Here is a 15,253-nt window from a genome sequence, read left to right as displayed (position 1 = left end):
CCTTTATTTGCAGATTTAAAAGAGAAAAAATAGCCTTATACAACGAATACAAATAGTAACAAAAATACAAATAGTAACAAAATAAGAATACACACAGCACATTTTATACATAGTGACCATCACATTAAGGATTTGGCCGGGCTGGTAAAGAAAAAGCATTTTATATGCAATACAACACTATGACACCAGATGGCACTGTGGAGGCCCGTCTTTCCCTCCCGGATTTTTCTGTTTAAATTCACAACACGTTTAAGTGAAACTCTTCTTTGATGTGCTCAGATCCAGTCCAAAAGGCATCCACACAAAACTGGCATCTCTAAGACATATTCTCAAATGTAGTCAAGGCAATGCAAAAGGTTGTTATTTATCAAAATGTGTGTGCTGTGTACAAAACTAAGCAGAAATAGCTCATTGCATTGCATTTGTGGTTTAGCACGCTTGCCTTTCTGCACTGCTACACATGAGGCAGCCCAGGAGCCACAGAAATGATGGAAGACCTCACATCCTACTACCGGTACAATGCAATGCCAGTAAGTCATAATTGGGGGGGGGGGGAATGTGACGCTAGAAATAAACAAGTCAATCAAAGTGATGCCCAATACTTCCTTTCATATACAATGGGACAGTGATAAATGATATTCAAAAACATCGAAGCCACGAGATGCTGCAGTACAACTCCCAATAGCCCCAGGCTGGTGCAAATCCTGTGTGGTTGTTCTGTATTTTGGTGCGAAGGTGGGTTTTTGCTAAAAAAAAACAGACCACCACCCAAGTTCTTTGGGGGAACTCAGTGGCTGTGATGCATGTGGCCGATGAGAATTGGAGTCCAAAATATTTGGAGGGCACCAGATTGTGAAGGTTGCTGTAATTATTCATGTGCTTTCTCCCGAAGGGATACCATCATATCCACACTCTCCTGGCATTCTTTGCTACAACCTAAAGCAGTCTGCTCTGAAGGATGCTGATCCCAAACTCATTTCCTGTGGGGATTCTTGAATGTGATTCATGGCTCTTAGCCAGACATAGGCAAACTCGGCCCTCCAGATGTTTTGGGACTACAACTCCCATCATCCCTAGTTAACAGGACCAGTGGTCAGGGATGATGGGAACTGTAGTCCCCAAACAGCTGGAGAGCCAAGCCAAGTTTGCCTATGCCTGCTTTTAGCCATTGAGTTTCTCCCATGTGCAAATTTTGTAATGTGAATTAACATGTGTATTCCACCAAAACCTCGATGTTTATAAAGTGCGTTCCTCTGCGTGAATTCTCTGGTGAAGTTTAAGACTTGATCCATGGCGGAAACTCTTCTCACACTGGGAACATTGATACGGCTTCTCCCCTGTGTGGATTCTGTGGTGCCTGTTCAGGTTTCCACTCCAGCTGAAGCTCTTTCCACACTCGAAGCATTTGTACGGCTTTTCCCCTCTGTGGATTCTTTCGTGCACTCTCAGGTACGTGCTCTGAACAAAGCTCTTTCCACACTCTGAGCATTTATAGCGCTTTTCGCCAACATGGACTCTCTGGTGTGCACTAAGGTCTGAACCGTGAGAGAATTGCTTCCTGTTCTCTGAATATTCATGTGGCTTTTCTCCCATGTGGATTCTCAGATGTTTAGTAAGGTTCATCCAGCCAATGAAACCCTTTCCACACTCTGAGCACATCAACAGTCTCTCTCCATTCTCAATATTCCTTTTCTTGCCTGCACGATGTTCTGCTAGTATTGGAACTTCATGGAAGCCAGCCCCCACCGAAGCCAAGCGTTTCTTCCTCCACTTCTGCTTTTGTTCAGTTGTCTTGCTTTGAGGAAAGTTTTCTCCATCCCTTTCACCCCCATCACCTGAAAGAATCAAGGAGGAACAGATCCTCAAATCAGGAAGGAAACTCAATGAATCAAAGAAAGTAGAAAATATTGAGTGGGGATGCAAATCCTTTCAAATACATTAAACAGCCTCTGATGGTGAAAAGGAAATAGTAACTGATACTGTTACACAAAGAGTCGGACACGACTAAACAACAATAACAACTGTTACACACGCCACATTATATATGTTCCGCATTTGTTGGAAATTGATATTTTAGTATGGCAGTCTCTATACTTTGGAACTCACTGCATATTGATACGAGACTCTTTTTGGCACCTGCTTAAAACATTTTTGCTCAGACCAGTCTACCTAGATATCTAGAATACTGATGTGCTTGTAGTTTATTACTATTTTTAATCTTTTGAATTTACCCTTGTTTTCTGTTTTAACTGGGCGAAGCACAACCCAAATCCTGCAGGGGAATAGCTGTAGTTTGATGATACAACATGTGCCTTGCTTTGAGGTTTTTCTATAACCAAGCACCAAATATTTTTGTGTGTGAAACAAGTAGCATAAATTATTAGCATTAGTAAATCTATTACGCACCCTCCACCAGGAAGTCCTGGGGTGGTTTACAAAAATCCAAAATTCGTAATTTTAAAAAGGATTTTAGAAAATATTATAGTCCCAGGGAAGGGGCGGGCTCTCAAAACATGTCTCAGGTCTCAAGGCCAGGGTAGAGAGCTACGTCTGCAGCATTCAGTTACAGGTAAGAGAAAACAGGTAAGTTTTTATAAAGATGTTTTTTAAACTGAGGGGAGCCCCTGCTGTTTCTTTCAGAAGTAAATTCCAGAGCGCAGGAGACACCACTAAAAAGGTCCTGTCTCCCTCTGGTGCCCACCAGTTTAATTAAGGAGGGCGTGAGAGTCTGGTCTCACAGAAATAAAAATGTCTGCTATGTATCTGCATGGCTTGCTAGGCCAAAAATGCAGGGAGTCCCATCTCAATTAAGCACCTACCTGCTAATGTCTCTTGTTCTTCAGAGCCCTCAATGAATGCATTTTCCCATTCTTTCTGCGATGTGATGCCAGATCTGGAAATTGGTAGTCCTTTTTTTGAAAGAAATAAGATATTTTTATTTATTCAATTTATATACTCCCCTTTATCAGGGTGGAGTACAACATTAAAACACATTGCACAGCATCAATGACAAAAAGCATACTGACAGACACCTAATTATGATCATAATAATAGTCCTGCTCCACACACTTTTGCCGGTCATAGATTATTTAATAGGCATAGGCCTGGGTAATGGTATAATGCTGCCTTAAAAGTATAGCATGGATGTGTTAGGTTTTTCCTTTAAGACTGATGTGGTCAATGGTGCTACACAGAGATGTGTGTTTGCAACCTTGATCTGAATGTTAACACACCTGTGAGCTTTTGCTAATTTGAATAATTGAAGGTAGAGTTTGCTTACTGTAATGTGATTGGGTAATTGACTATTTTGAATTCTGTATTTAAGCAAATGGTTCATGGGTGTGGTGGTGGTGATGTATTGTGAAATGAGAGGAAAGGAGTAGAGGAGTGTGTTGTATATAATTGTAAATAAAAGCAAGCAAAGATACTGAAGACGACTTTGTTATTTCGTCAACCCTGCCGCTGTTGCCACTCGGTTGGTGCGTATTTTGCCCAACAGGATGGGGCCAGAGCTTATTTATTTGAATCCCCTTGACCTGCACTTTCACAGCATATATCAAGGAGGCTTGTGGCATAAATTCAATTAAATCAGAATAAATATCTGTAAAATGGTAAGCCAGTAAGCTTAATGGGATATGATATATAATGAATTGAAAAGGATGTTCAAAATAACCTTTGTAAAAAAAAAACCAGAAGCTTTTCTTTTGGGAGTTACAGGGACAGAACTACCTAAATTGTATTGAAATTTATTTATGATGAATTAATTTATTTAGGAAATCAAGATAAACTTTTTCTAAAAGAATGGAAACGCCTTATTGAATATTTACAGATAAATTGCAAACAGATAAAAACACCAGCAGGGTTACTGTAATAACCTGCAGTTTCATACCAGTTTATATTTAAAGTAGGTAATTAAATGAGCAAATTAAATGAATTTGGATATGCAGAAGATATTAAAAAATAAATTTAAGGAACCGCAGAAAGAGGGGGAATGGAGTCAAACTTTGAAATGTTAAAATGATTGTGAAATTAAAGAAATGTATAAATTTGAAAAGAATAAATAAACTTTAAAATAATAAAAAATAAATATCTGTAAAACGTGTTTACAAACACCAATAAAACAGCAACAGATACTAGCTGGCTGAAAGGGGGGGGGATCCATATTGTAAATATGTGACTAAAAGGTACAGTTTTTAAGAGACATCTGAAAGAAGGCAGGGATGGCTCCTGCCGAACCTCCTCAGGCAGGGAGTTCTGCAGGGTGGAGCCTGCCACACTAAAGGCCCTTGTCAGCTACTGTCACACGCTGTGTCGTTTCCCACAATGCACTGCCGCATACAAAGAGCAGCAACTATTCCTCCTCTCGGGATCTATCAGGCAAAAGCAAGAAGAAGCCTTACCTAAAGATACCAGATTCTCATAATTCTCCTCCATGACTTCTTTGTGCAGCACTCTCTGGCCCGGATCCAGCAAAGCCCATTCGTCCTCTTTGAAACGAACTGCCACCTCCTCAAGGGACATGGGAACCTAAAAGAGGGATGTCCCATCAAATCCCACACCTCTTGCGGGGTCTGAAAAAGGAACCCGGGGGGTCCCCTGCCCACTTCCCCAACGATTCCACCCACCCCGTACCTGTTCCAATTGGGCAGAAGCCATTTCCAGTCCGGCACAAAGAGGAGGAGGTCTAGAAGGAACCTCTGGGGTCATCTCGCTGTCTCCAAAAGTTGTTTGACATCCTATTGGGAAGACGAAGAAAACGGGGAGGCATTTTAGGCCCTGTGATTTAGCCCAAATGCTAATCTAGTAGGCATCCATGTTGGGTGTGGTGTCTCTTTGTTCTAAGCTGCTGAAGAGAATGGGTGTGTTATTCTCCATCTCCAGCAATATAGCCTGAGGCTAAAAGAGGCTGCAATGGAGAAGAGAGCTCTGATTTTAACTTGGAATACACAGTATTTGTGAACTAAGTTATTATGCTTTATGCTATGAGCAGTGTAAGAGTTATGACGCTAAGTAAATGCAACTTCTGTTCTTTAAGTTGTCTGAAGTTATATTCTGTGAGCAAATATATGCAAATATATATGGATGGTTTGTATTTCTATGCAGTCTGAACCCACTGAAACAAAGCTGATCTTTAAATGAGGTGGACTACAAAGAGAGGTGTCTCCACCCAACAAGGATTCCTGAGAGGATACATTAATGCAACCCACAGGATCCAGGCATATTCAAGAGAAGGAGAGACCATGCTGAAACCTGCTCCTTTTTGGTCCTCACCCAGAGAGGTGGTGTCCATGTCAGCCTCCTGCTTGATCTCCCTGAACAGTGGCCTCTCGGTGGCATCCTGCAGGATGTTCTCTGCCTCCATGAAACGTGAGGTTGCTTTGGATGACATCTCCTGCACCTGAGATAGGAGCCCATGCAAGGAAGTGGGGGGGGGAGAGAGACAGGAAACAGGTCAGGCAAAGGCCAGGGGTGCCATTAAATAACAGAAGATGAGTAAATGTTCAAGTATTAAGTTACTATTCCCGTATTGGCCCGTATATAAGCCACACTCCCCCCCAATTGCGATCTTGAAAAGTTAAAGTGCAACTTATATTCGCCACCTTACAAGAAAGTATCGGGTATGCAGCCAGGAGTGCGGCATTGCAGTGCCTGTCCCAAATGTAGTCCGCCGTCTTCTCCCCCAAGGCCAGGAAGGGAGAAAGCGAGGAAGGGAGCGGCTTATATTTGGGTATTGTCTCCCCCCCACCCGCCTTAACTTTTCAATGTACATCATATTTGGGCCAATATTAATAATTAATTAATAATTATTTATCCTCCCTTTCACTCTAAGGTCCCAGAGTAGGTAGCAGCATTAATAAAAAGGTAAAGGTAAAGGGACCCCTGACCATTAGGTCCAGTCGTGACCGACTCTGGGGTTGCGCGCTCATCTCGCATTATTGGCCGAGGGTGCCGGCGTATAGCTTCCAGGTCATGTGGCCAGCATGACAAAGCCGCTTCTGGCGAACCAGAGCAGCACACGGAAACGCCGTTTACCATCCCGCTGTAGCGGTTCCTATTTATCTACTTGCAGAGCTTGGAGTGCAGCGACTGAGGAAGGAGCAGAAGGGCTGCTGCCTCTTGGATTTGGGTGACTGTTCAGGCTTGTGTGGGTGTTTGTTTCTGGCTGTGACCTTGTTTGTTTCTGGCTGTGACCTTTCACCTAGAAGTGTGAGTCAGGAAGTTCAGGTGATTAGCTGTGGGCGGAGCTAGTCAGAGCTTGGAGTGCAGCGGCGCGCGCCGCAGTTTGACCCATCTTTTTGATCTAGGGCAGCAAGTCTGACACGTTTGTTAGGGGGGACCTAGGCCTCTTCCTCTTTCCCCCTTGACTTCAAGGTTTTCAAGATGGAGGTGGAGGGAACAACCGTTGTCACCTGCAATTCCTGTGCAATGTTTGTTTTCTTGCCAAAGGATGTGGGTAGCTACACGTGCAACAATTGCAAGTTGGTTGCCCTACTAGAAAACAAGGTTGCCCTTCTGGAAGAGAAGGTGCAGCAGCTTCAGGGGCGTGTATCTACGCTCCAGAGAATTAAGGAGCTGGAGCTTTTCTTGGATGCAGCAGAGCACACTGTCTGCACCAAGGAGGAGACAGGGGATCTCCCTGAGGAGGAGGTCAGTTCCCCAACACAGCAGCCAGATGTATGGAGGAACGTGACTCATAGAAGTAGAAGGCCCAGGGATCGCTCTGAGTGCTTAGAATTACACAACCGTTTTGAAGTGCTGATGGAAGACGAGGAACAGACTCCACCTGAGGATCTCTCCCTCATCACAGTTGATGAGGAATATGAAGACGAGCAGCAAAGTCAGTCCTCCGGGAATATGCAGGTAACCTTGGAAGGGACAGCACATGGAAGAATCCCAACCAAGCCTATGAAGAGGCGTGTAGTGGTGATAGGGGATTCCCTACTGAGGGGTACAGAAGCAGTGATCTGTGGGCCTGACAAGATGTCTCGAGAGGTGTGCTGTCTACCTGGGGCCAAGATCAAAGATGTAACAGAACGGCTGCAAGGAATCATAAAACCCACCGACAAATACCCCTTCCTTTTGGTGCATGTGGGAACCAATGACACTGCAAGCCATAGCTTACAGAAGATCAAAAATGATTATGAGGCTCTGGGCAGGAAGTTGAAGCAATTAGATGCACAAATTGTCATCTCTTCTGTCCTCCCAGTTGAACGACATGGCCCAGGGAGAGAGGGAAAAATAGGGGAAGTGAACAACTGGCTTCGCAAATGGTGCAAACAGGAACGGTTTGGATTCCTAGATCACGGTCTGCAGTTTCTTGAAGATGGACTTCTGGCAAGTGATGGACTGCACCTCACAAAAGTTGGGAGGAATGTTTTTGCCACAAAACTCAAAAACCTCATCAGGAGGGCTTTAAACTGACTTATGTGGGGGAGGGAGACAGTGGTCCTGAAGGTAGGAGTCTATCAAATGCTGAAGGTGATCATCCAAATGTCAAGGACCAAATGGAGCAAGCAGCATGCAGACCTAGTGGTGGGACGAAAATATCCTTAAATAAGAGACATGGGGGAATGATCAACGGTCTTCAATGTCTGTATACTAATGCACAGAGCATGGGAAATAAACAAGATGAACTTGAGCTCTTGGTACAGCAAACTAAATATGACATAATAGGCATCACTGAAACCTGGTGGGATGAGTCTCATGACTGGAATGTAGTAATAGAGGGATACAATCTATTTAAGAGAAATAGACCAAACAGGAAAGGAGGAGGAGTAGCTTTATATGTTAGGGATATGTATACCTGTGAAGAGATCCAGGATTTAAAACTTCAAAGCCAAATTGAGAGTATCTGGGTCAAAATTAAGGGAGAGAAAAACAACAGTGATCTCATTGTGGGAGTTTACTATAGATCCCCAAGCCAAACTGAGGACACAGATGATGCCTTCCTGGAACAGATGGCCAAGCATTCCAAAGGAAGTGAGATAGTAGTAATGGGGGATTTCAACTATCCTGATATTTGTTGGATGTCAAACTCAGCCAAGAGCATAAGGTCGAACAGATTCCTCACTGGCCTTGCAGACAACTTCATTGTCCAGAAAGTGGGAGAAGCAACAAGAGGATCAGCCATTTTAGATCTGGTCCTAACCAATAGTGATGACTTGGTTAGTGGGGTAGAAGTGGCAGGATCATTAGGTGGGAGTGACCATGCTCTTCTGGAGTTTATTATCCAGCGGAAAGGAGCAACCAAGCATACTAAGGTCCAAATTCTAGACTTTAAGAAAGCCAACTTCAGAAAACTTAGGGAAACGCTGGGTGAAATCCCATGGACAGTAATACTAAAAGGGAAGGGAGTTCATGATGGTTGGGAGTTTGTTAAAAGGGAGATATTAAAAGCACAACTTCAGGCAATACCAATGAGACGGAAACATGGAAGGTGCCTAAAGAAGCCAGGCTGGCTATCTAAAGAACTTTTGACTGAGTTAAGATTTAAAAGGGATATGTACAAAAAATGGAAAAGGGGGGAAATCTCCAGAGAGGAATTCAAACATATAGCCAGCACGTGTAGAGACAAAGTCAGAAAAGCTAAAGCACAGAATGAACTCAGGCTCGCTAGAGAGGTTAAAAGCAACAAAAAGGGCTTTTATGGGTATGTCCGTAGCAAAAGGAAAAACAAGGAAACAGTGGGGTCACTCAGAGGAGAAGATGGTGAAATGCAAACAGGGGACAGAGAAAGGGGAAACTCCTCAATGCCTTCTTTGCCTCAGTCTTCTCCAAGAAAGAAAACAACGCCCAACCTGAAGAATATGGAGCAGATGATTCAGCAGGGGAAACACAGCCCAGAATAAGTAAGGAGGTAGTACAAGAATACTTGGCTAGTTTAGATGTATTCAAGTCTCCAGGGCCAGATGAACTACATCCAAGAGTATTAAAAGAACTGGCAGAGGTGATTTCAGAACCACTGGCAATAATCTTTGAAAATTCCTGGAGAACAGGCGAAGTTCCAGCAGACTGGAGGAGGGCAAATGTTGTCCCTATTTTCAAAAAGGGGAAAAGAGAGGACCCAAACAATTACCGCCCAGTCAGCCTGACATCAATACCAGGAAAGATTCTAGAGCAGATCATTAAGCAAACAGTCTGTGAGCACCTAGAAAGAAACTCTGTGATCACTAAAAGTCAGCATGGGTTCCTGAAAAATAAGTCATGTCAGACTAATCTGATTTCATTTTTTGACAGAATTACAAGCCTGGTAGATGAAGGGAACGCTGTGGATGTAGCCTATCTTGATTTCAGCAAGGCCTTTGACAAGGTGCCCCATGATATTCTTGTAAAGAAGCTGGTAAAATGTGGGCTAGACAATGCTACCATTCAGTGGATTTGTAACTGGCTTACTGACCGAACCCAAAGGGTGCTCATCAATGGCTCCTCCTCATCCTGGAGAGTAGTGACTAGTGGGGTGCCACAGGGTTCTGTCTTGGGCCCAGTCTTGTTCAACATCTTTATAAATGACTTGGATGATGGGCTTGAGGGCATCCTGAGCAAGTTTGCAGATGACACCAAATTGGGAGGGGTGGCTAACACCCCAGAGGACAGGATCACACTTCAGAATGACCTTAACAGATTAGACAACTGGGCCAAAGCAAACAAGATGAATTTTAACAAGGAGAAATGTAAAGTACTACACTTGGGCAAAAAAAATGAAAGGCACAAATACAGGATGGGAGACACCTGGCTTGAGAGCAGTACATGTGAAAAGGATCTAGGAGTCTTGGTAGACCACAAACTTGACATGAGTCAGCAGTGTGATGCAGCAGCTAAAAAAGCCAATGCAATTCTGGGCTGCATCAATAGGAGTATAGCATCTAGATCAAGGGAAGTAATAGTACCACTGTATTCTGCTCTGGTCAGACCTCACCTGGAGTACTGTGTCCAGTTCTGGGCACCACAGTTCAAGAAGGATACTGATAAGCTGGAACGTGTCCAGAAGAGGGCAACCAAAATGGTCAAAGGCCTGGAAACGATGCCTTATGAGGAACGGCTTAGGGAGCTGGGTATGTTTAGCTTGGAGAAGAGAAGGTTAAGGGGTGATATGATAACCATGTTCAAATATATAAAAGGATGTCATATAGAGGAGGGAGAAAGCTTGTTTTCTGCTGCTCCAGAGAAGCGGACACGGAGCAATGGATTCAAACTTCAAGAAAGAAGATTCCACCTAAACATTAGGAAGAACTTCCTGACAGTAAGAGCTGTTTGGCAGTGGAATTTGCTGCCAAGGAGTGTGGTGGAGTCTCCTTCTTTGGAGGTCTTTAAGCAGAGGCTTGACAGCCATCTGTCAGGAATGCTTTGATGGTGTTTCCTGCTTGGCAGGGGGTTGGACTGGATGGCCCTTGTGGTCTCTTCCAACTCTATGATTCTATGATTCTATGATTTTGACGTGCTTTCGAACTGCTAGGTTGGCAGAAGCTGGGACCAAGCAACGGGAGCTCACCCCGTCACAGGGATTCGAACCGCCGACCTTCTGATCAGCAAGCCCTAGGCTCAGTGGTTATACTAAAAACAATTCAAAACTTGGATTCATAAAAGTAAGGTGAGTCCCAAAAGCATACACCTCAAAAGCTAGGGTAAAAAATGAGCATCACCAGCATTCGCTGGAAGCTGTATAGTGCAGGTAACCCGATGTACCTCTATGGGGAAGGAATGCCACAGCTTAGGGGCCACCACAGAGAAGGCCTTCTGCCTCCCACCAAACCTCTGAGGGTGGAGGAACTACCAAGAGGGCCCCCCATCTGCTAATCCTAGCACCTGAGAGGATCTGGTAATTTATCAGCTGGAAGATTGATCAGTGAATCCAAATACAACTAAAGGATTGGGGCCTTGGAATTACCAGAGCAAAACAGTCTCTCACCTCAGCCTCCTTCTGGTCTTCCGCTTGGCTCATGAGAAAACCTTCGGCCAGGGCCACTGCCTGGGAACTGGTCTCCACTCCACATTCCCTGACCCAGCTCTCCATCTCCGGGGGGAGGACAGCCAGGAACTGCTCCAGGATCACCAGGTCCAGCATCTGAGCCTTGGTGTGCCTCTTCGGCTCCAGCCACTGTTGGCAAAGGCGGTGGAGTTGGCTGCAAAGCTCTCGGGGTCCCTCGGCCTCCTGGTAGCGGAAATGCCTGAAACGTTGGCGCCGAGCGTCTGAGCTGAGGACGTCCTCCTCACCCAGGATCTCCTGTGCGGTTCTGTTTGAGGATGTCACACTGCCCCTCACCTGGATGGTGTGAGGAGTTACCCTTGCTTTTTCCCCTGTGTCAGTTGCCACAGAGTCTTGCTCTTCCATCTTTCCTCCACAGGGACTGTCATTTGCCTTTCTTTTCTGCCTAGGAGGGAAGGAGTGTGTTGTATTGCTGCTTCTTTTGGCCTCGTCAGCCACATCTTTGTGGCATTTCATGAGGTGACTGTGCATCGCGGTGGTGGTTCCCACCTGCTGGCAACCGCTGGGCTTCCCAAGACTAACAGTTTGATGGCACAGATTGCGATGGACCACAGATTTGCTATTGGAATCCTTGGTGAAGAGCTTCCGCACAAAGGACGTTTTCCCATGATGGGCTGGTGGCTCCATGTTGGTGGCAACCTTGGGCTCAAAGGATCCAGAGCAGGTGGAGGAGTTGACTAGGGAGTGGGGCCTTTTGAAGCCAGAGGCTCCTCCTTCCTTGAGTACTGGTAGTGCCCTTTCCTCTGCACGGTCCTCCTGTACCAGCACGGTGTTGCCATCCCTTGACTCAAAATCTTGACTGCTGGTGCTCTCTAGCAAAGTGAATCCCCTCGGCTGGCATGCTACACAAGCCAGCGAAGTGGATTGCAATCTAGAAGTGCCTGACTTGTTCAGAGCGGGCGTCAATCCTAAAGTCCCTGAGACAGACCGGGTGCGAGGCCTGGAAGATGCAGTCTTGCCACTTCCTGACGCCTTATCAAGGACATCTCTGTGCTTTCTCATCATGTGACTGTGCATTGCAGTGGTTCCCACCAGCTGGCAACCGTCAGGCCTCCCGAGGCGAACCGCCCCATGGCAGAGACGGCACTGGACCACAAATTTGCTTATTGTCATGAAGTATCTCCACACGGAAGAGATCCTCTGCCTTTTTGCTGGTGGCTCCATAGCGGTGGCATCCTCTGGCTCAAGGGATGTGGAGGAGGACTGTCTTAGGGGGCATCTGCTTCTATGCAGCTCTGGGACCACGCCTGGGGTGCTGCTCAGGGGAACTTTGCCACGATGGGCTGCAGCTTGTGCTGGAAGTGGCAAGTTCAGCGTGTTGAAACCGGAAGATTCCTTCTCTTCCTCCACACTGCTCTCCAGTGCCAGAATGAAATTCTCATCCTCCGACTCAGAAAGATCCTCTTGGGAAGACTCCAGTGGAGATTCTTCAGTAGGGTTTTGGGAACCGCTCCATGCCTCTTGTATGCTGAGCTGTGGTCCCAAGCAGTTCCTTTCGATTGTCCTCTCCATCTTATTCTGCAGGTTGCCCATTGCGTAAGAGGTAGTCACTGTGAATCAATCCAGCCGAGTCTAATTTTTTTTGGGGGGGGGGCGGGGAGAAAGAGAAAAAGAATAAATCAATCACTGCTTTTCAATAGAAGCACCCATTAAAATCTAAGGGAAGGGAATTTGTATGAGCTTTAATGTGCACTGTTCATCCAAGGATAAAATTGTCGGAGCCCTCCTTATTTCCCAAGTCAGAATCTGTTTATAAATGTCAGTTGCGAAATCAACTTTTCAAACTATAATGTATTTATATATTTACACAGAGACATATAAATATGAAGCAGGCACTGGCTGATAAAGGTTTATGACATAAAAAACCTGTTTTTTAAATTCCCAAAGACTCTTTTTTTTTGCTGCTTATTCATAATGACTGTGAGTGACAACCCCACCCCTATAGCTTTCACCAAGTGCTTATAGTCCCGGAAAATATTCAAAAGTTTTTATTTATATTTATACTTAATTTATATATTTAAAATATATTTAATATTATTGGAGGCTCTCAACAGCAGTTTGAGACTTCCTTACAGCTTGGCAGCTTGGTGCTTCCAGGAAAGCGGGTGGTGCAAGAGTTAACGAATAAGCATCCCAAAGGATACGGGCCTCTCAGCAATACTGCCTCTCAGTAATTTGTATGGATAACCTCGTATGCATTGAACATTTTGTTATGCGTTTGGCTCCCATGAATTCCTGTGCCCAGCATTTGTTGGAACAGAAGTTTAATCAATGCTTGGAGTTCCAGACATGGGTTTAAGCACGTGCAAAAATATAAGACAGGCACGTTCCCCATGTCCAGGAGATCACCTGAAAGGCCATTGACACATAAAACATGGATCACACAGGGGACTATGTCATTCTGGCAAATGTGTGAAGCCCCTCCCAGATGCCTGTGTTAGTTAGATGACAGAAGGCTTTTATCTGTTAGAAAAATATCAATGAAAAGGACTTTCGAAATACAGCAACTCCATACTTGAAACTATTCAATTGCAAATTCTAGGGCAGGCATAGGGAAACTCGGCCCTCCAGATGTTTTTGGTCTACAACTCCCGTGATCCCTAGCTAGCAGAACCAGTGGTCAGGGATGATGGGAATTGGAGTCCCAAAACATCTGGAGGGCTGAGTTTGCCTATGCCTGTTTTAGGGATCCCAGTTTGATGTATTACTATGACCGAGGGGCAAGTCAGGATTGCAAAACTTTGGCACCAGTTTGGAGGGGCCCCCAAATTTCAGGGTTTGTAGTTAATGAAGCTCCAGAGCATGTTTTGCATTTCCCTCAGTGATGATCATTGCAAAGCTTCCTGAAGCTGCGTAGAAGTACCTAATGTATTTAGCTATTAAGAAGGCAAATAGCACCAGCATTTTGCAGTGGTGAGGCAGAAGTCAATTTGGGGTGCTGGGGTTCCTAGGATGCTGTCTTAGGGACCCTGCTACCACCCACTCACCCCTTGCAACCCCAGACAACTGCACCCCTGGGTGAGACTGACCAATGGCCCCTCCCAAAAATATACATAGAACAATTTAAGTGGGGTGATCAAAAAGAGAGGCTAAATTGATGCAGTGTGTGGCAACCTCTAAACTTTGGAACTGCCTGCCTATTGACATCAAGCAGGCATCTTTACTGTACTCTTTTCAGCACCCACTTAAAACATTTTTGTTTAGGCAAGCGTATCCAGACATGTAGAAATGTTTCCTCTCTTACTTAACTGCCCTGGATTTTTAATCTTCTGAATGATTTCAAATATTTGCTTTTAACTATTTTTAAGCAGTCATGTTTACGTTTTATTTTTTAAATTTTATAAGACACTTACAGGATTGTTTGTTTTAAACAATCAAGTTGTGTATATAGGTATGTTGTGTGTGTGCGTGCACACATACACATATACACACACACACATATACATACATACATATGTACACATACACACACATATATAACCTTCAATTACACAATGAAAAACTCTGCCAAAGCAATTTACAACTAGGGTAAAAAATATGGTGTGTCCAATGCTACTCCTACTCAGAGTAGGCCCTACAGAAGTTCATAGGTTTCTTAATTTCAGCAGGTTTACTCGGGGTAGACCTGCTGAAATTAAGTAACCTATTAACCAGTTGGATACAACCTGGAATAATAAAAATGGACACTAGCATGTTTAAAAGTCAGGATAGCAACACAATATGAGAAGGACCCATGCCTTTGATCAACTTTGAGGGGGAGTTGACTATAAAATAGCTCTAAAGCCAGCGGTGGGGAGAGGGAGGGAGAGCTTCCCTTCGCTCCCAACGGTATGCAAATGGGGCATCTTAACGTTCAAGGGCAGAACATCTTAAGATTTCAAAGAGCGCGAAACAGAGCCTACCGGTAGGTGGCGCGCATGAGCGAGAGAGACCGAAGGACTGTATTTACATCGAGGTTTCCCTAAGCATTTACTTTTCAACCCCCGATGTGCTGCTATTCCATGCATGGGCGCAGCGGGGGAGGACAGCTGCCCGCTCCAATCAATAAAAATAAATAAAAATGCGTAGCAAAGTGAGGATCTCCCTACGCCACCCCACCTTCAACAAAAATCCTGGCTACGCCTATGATTATGCGCAATATTTTTTTCCAGGGTTGTCGCATCACGCAAACACAAAACATCCCCGCTTTCCAAACACACATTTTTACAGCTTTTTTGGATACACCCAGCGATGCCTTCTTGCAATGCAGTCCGACCCTGACCCCCCCCC

The 15,253-nt window shown here is 44.7% G+C and overlaps 1 protein-coding gene across 1 annotated transcript; it reads right to left on the bottom strand.

Annotated features, from left to right (window-relative positions):
• LOC148687182 (uncharacterized) lies at window positions 1-12,517 on the bottom strand. Its single transcript, XM_088664280.1, has 7 exons — window positions 11,663-12,517; window positions 10,907-11,629; window positions 5,272-5,398; window positions 4,633-4,736; window positions 4,401-4,527; window positions 2,820-2,909; window positions 1-1,835 (listed from the first exon to the last, which is right to left on the bottom strand). Exons 1-7 carry the CDS (start codon window positions 12,515-12,517, stop codon window positions 1,237-1,239), a joined length of 2,625 nt encoding a protein of 874 aa, XP_088520406.1. The 3' UTR covers window positions 1-1,236.
• Between the last annotated feature and the right edge of the window lie 2,736 nt (window positions 12,518-15,253).

Source organism: Zootoca vivipara, chromosome 2 (genome assembly GCF_965207765.1).
Source record: "Zootoca vivipara chromosome 2, rZooViv2.hap1.1, whole genome shotgun sequence".
NCBI classification, from domain to species: Eukaryota; Metazoa; Chordata; class Lepidosauria; order Squamata; family Lacertidae; genus Zootoca; species Zootoca vivipara.
Note: the sequence above shows the minus strand (reverse complement) of the source record. Positions and strands in the feature narration are given on the sequence as shown.

Coding starts and splice junctions, on each gene's coding strand:
- LOC148687182 (XM_088664280.1), bottom strand. CDS start 12,517: ATGGGCAACCTGCAGAATAAGATGGAGAGGACAATCGAAAGGAACTGC. Junction 5,399..10,906: donor AAGACCAGAAGGAGGCTGAG/GTGAGAGACTGT, acceptor CTCCTATCTCAG/GTGCAGGAGATGTCATCCAA. Junction 4,528..4,632: donor CTTCTGCCCAATTGGAACAG/GTACGGGGTGGG, acceptor TCCCTCTTTTAG/GTTCCCATGTCCCTTGAGGA.